This window comes from Microtus ochrogaster, chromosome 8 (assembly GCF_000317375.1).
Source record: "Microtus ochrogaster isolate Prairie Vole_2 chromosome 8, MicOch1.0, whole genome shotgun sequence".
NCBI classification, from domain to species: domain Eukaryota; kingdom Metazoa; phylum Chordata; class Mammalia; order Rodentia; family Cricetidae; genus Microtus; species Microtus ochrogaster.
Window position 1 is genome coordinate 83681004 of NC_022015.1, and position 9033 is coordinate 83690036.

The window sequence follows — 9033 nt, forward strand, 5'->3', positions numbered from 1 at the left end:
GGAGAGGCCCGGGCTCTTTACCTCACTCTGCAACTTGTGAGCTTTCTTGGCACAGCTCAGCCTCAGGTCTTCCGCCAAGGATGTGTGTTGGGGGAGCGGATGTCTGTAGTCCTGGCCGCTGGCCAGGTTCTGAGCCTTCTTGGCATGCACCAAGGTTACCATGTCCAGCGGCAGATGGAAGTGAGTCTTTGAGTGTTCAAAGGCTTTCTTATAATTCACCTAGAGGGGCAGACAGATCAACAGCCACTATTTCAAAGCTACTATTTGCACAGGACCATTGGGGACAACAGCTATGATACAGTTGTCCCATCAGCCAGAGATACTGATGCAAGGCCATACCCTTCCTTGCAGACACTGACCTAATAAGCATGCTTGAGTTTGGTCCCTAACTTTGCAACTCTTGTTCTCTGAAAGTCACTGGCCTGGGTCAGGTCACGGCTCTCTCACCGGGGGAAAATACAGACAAGAAGCAGATCTAATACCAGTGACTCTCTTGCTCGATTTCCTAGGCCATCCATTTTAGAGTGTCAAGAACACGCCTGGGCAACCCGTGTTCCACCCAATGTATCTTTCCCCAATATCTGCTTAAGTTCACAGATTCCCCTGCTACCCCACCTAGCAAACAACGTCATCAAACATTCCAGGATTCCCTGGTCAATCTTGGAGCCCATGGGAGTAGAAAAGCCAGTTCTGAGCATATTCATCCCTCAAGCCCAATGTATGGCCTGAAAAATGAGGGAGAAGCCCAGTCCAGCCCTACCAGCCTTGGGAGGAACTGTGAGGTAGGCAGTTCTCCTATGAATTTGGGTGCAGCGTCCGTACCTTTACCTTTGGCCAGTTGTCCTCTGACCCTTCAATTCAACTGCTGGGCCCAAACCTCCCACTCTCCTGTCACTGATTGTGCCCCCACTCTTAGAAAAATGCCAAGGCCGCCCATCTAATTCCATCCTCAGGGGTCAGCAGCCCAAGACGGAAAGCACAGTTGGGGAAAGGGAAAGGGAGACACACAGAAAAAAAATGGCAGAGAGAAAATGAAGCTGTGGGTCAGGGGAGAGGGAAAGGAAGAAGGAGAGGAAGAGAGAAAGGAGAGAGAGAGACTGCTGCACTGTCTCTATGTTGGAGCCTCTTTCTAGCTGACTCTGAGAAAGGGACTGAGCCACTCAGTCTCCTTATCAATAAGCCAGAATGAATACAAAGTCAGAGGGTAATGCAAACCAGGTGCCTTCATTTAGGTGAGCACAGATAAGAATGAAGTGGGATGTGTGTGTACGTGTATGTGTACCCGTGTGCATGTGCGTATGCATGTGTACCCGTGTGCATGTGTGTGCGTGCGTACCCGTGTGCATGTGAGTGTGCATGTGTGTGTGCATGCGTATGTGTGTGCATGTGTGCCCATGTGTATGTGTGTGCATGTGTACCCATGTGCATGTGTGTGTGCATGTGTACCCGTGTGCATGTGTGTGTGCATGTGTACCCGTGTGTATGTGTGTGCATGTGTACACATATGCATGTGTGCACGCATGCATAACCATGTGCATGTGTGTATGTGCATGTGTATCCACGTTCATGTGTATATGCGAGTTTGTCTGAATAAGTACATACTCTATCTATACAGCTAAACTATGAGCAACTTCAACAGATTGTAGCCTCCAGGAATCCAGTCTACCTTCTAACCAGCAATGTAGAACTTCTTGCATAAATCTTTCTCCATTTCTAAACATTTGCAGGAATTCGTTCTACAGTGCACACATGTGTGCATGCACACACACACACAAATCTCTGCAGACCAAATACATCCCACAGACCACCTAAATCCAAATCAAAGAATGCCCATCCCTGCAAGGAACTAGGGACTCCACAAACCCAACCTCGTTTTATGGTGGAAGCAGCTGAAACCCAGAGGTGATTTCATAACTCTATACAGCAAACTGGCACCAGAAGCATCACCCACTTCCAAGAGGCCGGCGACCCGAACTGGCTGTGCCAGGAGCGTCGTCAGGTGGGCCCCAGAGCTCCCTCCGTCTCCTCCCACTTACACCGCTCTGCAGCGAGGTCGCATGTACTGCGTGTGCGAGGCTGAGGTCATCTTCCAAGCCCCGGGAGCCAAGCATCTGTCCTTTCATTCTCTCAAATGCTTCTTTGTATTTGTACTAAAGGAAAGAGAGCGGGAGAGAGCACCGGCTCAGGGACAAGGGACACAGAATGGAAGAGGTGGGTATTGGGCGAAAATGTTTTGTTCTTTTGACAGTAACTGGGTGAGTTGAAAGGAAACGCGCAGGAGTCGTTGAAAAGTCTATTCTTTCATATGCAAGACTCCCAATGACTAAAGGGCTCCAATTTGAAACGGCTGAAGCGTTAGCACTTGGGCGGCCCGAGCTGGGAGAAGGTGCAGGCATTGTTAGCAGGCTCTTCACAGGCCGGCTTTATGAAAACTCTTGGTGGAGGGTACATTTCATCTGCCCAGGTTCCATGTTTACAGTTGGGCATTCGGCCTTGTGCCCCAGGCTAGGGAATTTTTTGTGTAAGATGCACTCTCTCTCACCGGTCATTATCCGGTCGCCCTGACACAGTCAGTGTGGACAGGAGAGGATATTATATCCACAGGCAAAAGAAGGCAAGAGTGACAGGTAAAAGAACTCCAAACAGGTTCGGATTAAAGTCGTCACCGGATTGGAAGCTTACATCACTTATAATGTCGCTGGACGCCTTGGCTGCCTGGAACGGAAGGGCATCCAATCTCAGCTTGTAGCCACCATCCCGAAGTCGGCTCCAGGATTCCTTATAGCGTGTCTGGCAGGGAGAAAGGCACACATCTGATGATCTCCTACATTCTGTTTTTCTCCAATAGGAATCTGGTTGGCAGTGGGTCTCTCTCTCTCTCTCTCTCCCACCTACAGCCCCATCTGGGAGCTAAAAATCACTGTGGTTTAGAATGGATTATCCCACCTCCCACCCAGCCTTGGCAGGGGAAGCCGCCAGAGAGGGGACTGCTTACAAACAAAGGCTCTGAATTCTGATAGACCTAGATCTGATTGAGCAGCAAGCTCATTGGATTAAGAAAGCCTACGGCTGTGTTTGGATAACTCATTATACAAGATAGAGAATAGCCAAATGCCTCAACCAAAGACCGAGAGTGGTGGGGAGAAGGGTTCTTATAGAAACTACGGAGGGGAAGAGTTAACATCCCCAGATGTGTCCTTGGCACAGCCACCAGCTACCTGGAGCTCTACTGAGATGCTTCTATTGCATTTCAGCTCCTGCCTCCAAAGGCCTCCGCAGGAAGGCAGGGACTTCTCCTGTGTCATTCTCCAGTTAGTTTCTGTCTTGCCCTGGACCAGCTATTTAAAGGGCCCACCACAAACTCAAGTGTGGATCCCCTTGTTTAGAGAAGTGATAAATGTCAACCTAGTGACAGCTCAGGGCACCACGCATGCCCATGAAGACACACCGCCCTCCTGTCTCTAAACCCAGCATCGTCTGGAAAATTCACCTCACTGATGTTCATGGCATTCAGCTTGGCCAGCAGGACTTCAGGCAAGTCCACCGTCTGCGTGTAATGGTGCTTTATGCTTTCTCCTTGCTCCCTATACAATCTCTGTGGGTCGAGAGAGGACTTTGCATTAAACCCAGAACCTTCCCCATGCAGCCAGCAACCACGAGGAGGAGGATCCACGGCTGCTATATCATCCTAGAGACCTGATCACCCAGCCTCCACCCAGGGCTCTCCTGCCTGGCACAATGACATTCATGGCACTCTCTCCTCGGTTCTATTTTCCAACTCAGAGCATGGCAGGTAGAAATGGTCCCCACCACCAATGCTACACTCTTAAGGACCACTGAGGCAAGTGTCAGCTGGAGAAAATGAGGTCTGGCCACGCTCGACTCATCCGGCTATCCACTCAAGCTGTGCAACAGGGAATAGTGACCCAGAAGGTGCACAGGTAATGACCATTCTGCAGGGATGTTTCCCAGGGCTGCCTCTGCCTTCTTCCCTTTCCCACCATCTGGGATCCCTGACCCAATCAATATCCCCCTAGGAAGTTCAGGTTTCCTTTCCCAGAAAACTCCACGTGAGCTCCGGGCAGCCTGGAGTTTGCTAGATGACATACAGAGTTAGCATAGCACCTAAGAAATTTTCTAAATCATGTTTTTCCATCCTAGCCCCTATCAGGCCTGTCCAAGGTTCTACATATTGCAGCAGCGCCCCCTAGAGTTGGTTAGTGTTAGGACACAACACGTGTTTTTCCTCCTCAAGAAATTCTTGTCCAACTGTGTTTCTCAGAATTCAATGTGATGCTAATGAACAGGTAAACAAGAACTCAGTTCCTAAACCAAAGTATGGGACTCACTCCATCTCACAGCCTAAAGAGTACCTAGGCCTTTTGGGGGTGCTTGTAGAGAAAGATACAACCAGAATTTCTCATAAAGCCATAGAGGGGATTTTGAAAGAATGCCCAAGGATGGTAAACATTTTTGCATGTCAGAAGTTGGCTATTTTAAGATATTAAAAGCCAGGTCTGCCTTACACACAGACTCTTTGCTCAGTAGTAACAGCCAGTTAATTCCTGTGCTTAGGAGAGGTTTTTATAAGACCTCAATGTTCCATTTAGTCTCTGGTGAACTGAGCATAGGGTCAAATTTTGGTTTCTGACAATATACAGAATGTGGGATGTGGCTTAAAAGTCAGGCTTATATCCACAAATCAGACTCAAATCATTTCTTAAAGCTTGGAGAAATGAGAACACAAGGTCAATCCCTGCCCTCGGATCCCAGGAAGTCCCAAGCAAGGCTTCGTCATCCCAATTAGACAGAATTTTACCCCAAGTTCTAGCTCTGAAAACAACATTTGGAACAAAAGGAAAAGGGGGAGGGGGCCTCCTAGTTACAAATCTTTAAGCTATGCAAATACAAGGAAGGAGAGCATCTGAGGGGCAGTGGGGTGCAGACCCCCACTTGGCACACTGAGTACAGGAACGCCCCATTTGCATCCTAATGAGAAAGCAACCCTGCAGAGGAGAGCTTCATAAAAGACAAGGGGACCCTTCATCCTCAGGACGACAGAAGGAGCAGGCCCGAGATCCCCTGCGCTTCAATCAGGCCGCTGAAAGAGAGCCCACTCTCGGGCTCATAATGTATATACATTATCACTTACATCCACTGCTTGGGTATAACTAATCCTGGCCTGGACCATCTCCGGAGTGTCTTTAATACTGGTGAACTTCAAAGCATCTGGATGCTGACGGTACTTCTTCTGTTGAGCAGGCAAAGATCAAAGCTGTGAATTTTGTGCTGCTCTTTCATGCCATTTGAAAGAGAAAAATCACAGTTGCTTGAGATTAGAGTGAATTTGTGAACATAATTATTATTCGGCTTCCTCCATCTTTATATCCTAGGTACCTTCAGGTTAATATTTGTTTCAATTTAAGAATAACCTCATGTCAATTAACATTAAAGTAGTTCTACCCAGTGCAAAGACAACATCTCAAAATTAGATTACACCAGTAAAATACTGTAGGGTGCACGCTTCCAAAGTCAGTCTTTCCAGGGCATCAAACCCTGCACACTTCCAAAGTCAGTCTTCCAGGGCGTCAAGCCCTGCGCTGCAGTTGTTTACACATCTTAGTGTGGCAAGAAAGTGCATTCCCAGTTACATTGATCGACTGAAGCTTTCTGTTTTCCTTCCCCGGAATGATTTGGCAGGCATTAACCCATTCAAGACCTGGCCTTTAACATGCAGGGTGCATTCACTTTAGACCATGGTCCCTTAGCATATGTGGTGATCCTCACAAAGCTATGGCACAGATAAGGAAAAGGATACCATTGCTGTCATCGAAAGCTGTTAGAGCATTTGGAAGATGTGGAACATATGCATTAAACAAAACACAAAGTAACAACAAAAAAATGTGAATTCTGGCACAAAGCTAAATGACTCATGTTGGAGAACTCTGGATAACATGATTAAGTTTGCTCCCCTTTCTTTGAATTTTTCAGGGCCTGGAATAATATAATTTTAATGGTATGATGGAGTTGATTTCCCCCAAATCATGTTATTTTCTAAACACCAGCTCACGGTCTGCTTGGATTTGTACATATTGCACTACACTGTCTTAGGTCCGCTTAATCTGGTCAGCCTCCTGTGTTTTGTAAATGAAGGCCCGCACATTCACTAACAAACGAATGCTCGCCATTCCAGCTAGTTGTGAATCAGCAAAGTTATAAATATTTACTACCCGGGGGCTTCACAGACTAGCCCTAATGAGTCCTGCTCCACAAACAGGGTGTGTGTGTGTGTGTGTGTGTCTTTGTCTATGTGTGACTGCATGTATACATGTATGTGTATGTGCATGAAATACATGTATACATGTTTGCAATGTGTAAATTTATTTACACATATGTGAATAGATGTATGTGTGCAAATGTGTGAATGCACATGTGTGTATGTGTGGCTGCATTTACACATGTGTAAATGCATGCGTGCATATATGTATGAATGCATGTATACTGGTATATATGTGTGTACATGAATTTGAAAGTGAGTGCATGTATATATGATGTGCTTGTATTTGTGAACTCCTATATTGTGCATGTGCGTGTGTGTGTGAGTGAATGCATGTATATAGTGTGTATGTATTTGTGAATTCATATATTGTGTGTGTGAGTTAATGCATGTATATCTACATGTGTGTATGTGTGTAAACCCGTCCATATTCATTTGTGGCTCTTTCAAAAGGGTCTGGTATTCTCTCTGAAAGTTAATCATCCCAATTTGACAAGAACCTAGAAACATCAAATAGTCGGGGAAAGTTATTAAAATAGATCTCGCCTGATATACAGTTTGAAAACTGGTCTGAAGCAAAGATGCTAAGAAAACAAGCAGCTGTCTTGCAGAATGAGGAAAGGGACATGGCACAGTTACGTCACTGTGGCCAAAGGACTCCTCTGCCAGTCTTCGGTGCCAGACTTAGACACATGAGGGAACCACCTGGGAGCCTGGACTGGGCAGGTTAAGGACCTCCTTTCTGGAAGGGCTCAATGCGAGAGTGTGGGGTGGTAAATCCTCGAACCTAGATGTTTGCTCCCACACTGTCTCATGTTCGTACTCCTGAGAGGGCCTTTCTGTAGCCACACTGAAGAACATGGGGCAGCACTGACCCTGCTGAGGACTCAGGGTTCTTTGGGTCTTAAGTGTTGAGTAAGGTCTCTGAAAATGAGGTCAGTGGGCACAGGGCAAGTTCAGGAGCTTCCGCTCATGTGCAGTAACTAGAATGCAGCCCCACAGGAAACTGCAAGATTGAGCAAGGGCCTTACAAAGCCAACATGGCTGTCGCTGTGCTCTAACAGGGCATTCAATAAGAAACTCTCTTTGAAACAATATCTCAGGAGCCTCCCAGGGTTATACACACTAAAGGATCCTTCTTGGACCAGTCTGCTCTAAAGCCAGTGAAATGTTCCTTTGCCTTCTGGACACAGCCATTCCCAACAGGCATGGAGAGGGGCGGATTTGGAACATTCGATGGTGCGGGGCCTGTGATGATTTTCCAGTCACGACTCTCAGAGGTGCTCTATGCTGCCACAATTCTGTCCCGTGCCCCACTTTTAGGTTGCCACCACTGGCAGAGAGTGCTTCTGACATCTAGAGGCCAGAGAGACTCTGCTGACCGTCCCCAAAGACCCTGAATGGCACCAAAAAAAATCGACAAGGTATTGCCGGCACTGAGGTAGAACCCTGCCCTGACTAGGCCGACCTGAAAACTGCCGCCCAGCGAGGCTGCTGAGAGACTCGGTGAAAGGGTCTTCCCATACACGGAACTGCCTTAGGGTCAGCTAGGATGACTGGAGGCTGTCGAAAGTGAGGTTGGAAACAGCAGAAGGGATGTGTCCCTCCCACCAGAAAGACCCGACTCTGTCCCTGTGTTGGACAGCAACGTAAATATTCACCAACTGTTTATACTGTGGTAACAGAGGAAGAAACGCGCGTGAAGTCATGAAAAGACTTCCTGGGTGCCCCCGACGTACCTTTCCATCGAGTCCCCCTGCCGCTTCATTACGACGGTAAGGGGCAGATGGCAATTGAGCTCTGTTTGGCTGTCATTATTATACATAATGCCACTTGTCACCCACTTTGTTTTTGCTGGGACTCCGTGGGCCCTTCCTGGCGTGTGTTTGGTATGTGGTTTCTCTCTAATTACCAGCCCTAGTCCGGCTTCGGAGGCCCTTTCATGTGCCTTTGCCTTTCGAGTGGAAATTATTTTAATTTTATACAGAAATGCTGCACGCCTAATGCACCAAGCCCGGCACACGCACTGTCAGGAAATCTCACCTCACTAATGAGTTCTCCTGCCTTCTTCGCCTGCTCCACATTTAATGACCCGGTGGCGACCCAGCCCGTGCCTTTCATCCACTTCACATCTGCCCTGTATTGGTTCTGACAAAGGAGAGAGGAAGGGGAGAGGCAGGCCTCTGTTACTGCGCAGACATGCAAAGGGCTGTTAGCAGTTCCCAGTGTGCCCTCGGTGCCAGCTGAGTCAAATTAAATGCCACTTTGTCTTATCTGTTTCTGAAGAGTCATGGGTGAGGCCCCCAAATATACAATTAGCCCCTTTTTAATCAGAGGTCTCCCTGTAGACGGTGCCTCCGGGCCCTACCCAACACTAACTGGAGTACCCAGAGGTGCACAGTCAGCCTCATCAGGGACGCGTCTTCCCCTGAACAAAGCATCCTCACTGTCTGCTGTGGCTGTTTTCTCGTTTAGAATGACATGCAGGGGAGAGAACAATGATGGCCTACAGCAGAACCCAAGTAAGAGCTCCGGAGAGACCCTCACACAAAACCCGGGTCTTCCCAGGGAGCTACTTCCTTCCTCCGACCACTGTGGGGCATGGAGCAGAGTTGCCATCTCTTCACCAGCTATGAATGAGTAGTTTTAATGAAACTGTTTAAAGAGAGACTTTTCTCTAAAATCAGTCCATTCTCTCTCTCTCTCTCTCTCTCTCTCTCTCTCTCTCTCTCTCTCTCTCTCTCTCTCTCACACAC

The 9033-nt window shown here is 47.8% G+C and overlaps 1 protein-coding gene across 3 annotated transcripts in view; it reads right to left on the minus strand.

Annotated features, from left to right (window-relative positions):
• The window catches only part of Nrap (nebulin related anchoring protein), a 69527-nt gene that overhangs the window by 22508 nt on the left and 37986 nt on the right, over positions 1 to 9033 (minus strand). For all 3 annotated transcript variants that reach the window (XM_005352514.2, XM_026781729.1, XM_005352513.2), the window contains 6 exons: positions 8321 to 8425; positions 5153 to 5251; positions 3491 to 3595; positions 2683 to 2790; positions 2037 to 2150; positions 22 to 219 (listed from right to left, as the gene is read on the minus strand). In XM_005352514.2, coding sequence (XP_005352571.1) covers positions 22 to 219; positions 2037 to 2150; positions 2683 to 2790; positions 3491 to 3595; positions 5153 to 5251; positions 8321 to 8425 — 729 coding nt within the window. The remainder of the gene's footprint in view (positions 1 to 21; positions 220 to 2036; positions 2151 to 2682; positions 2791 to 3490; positions 3596 to 5152; positions 5252 to 8320; positions 8426 to 9033) is intronic.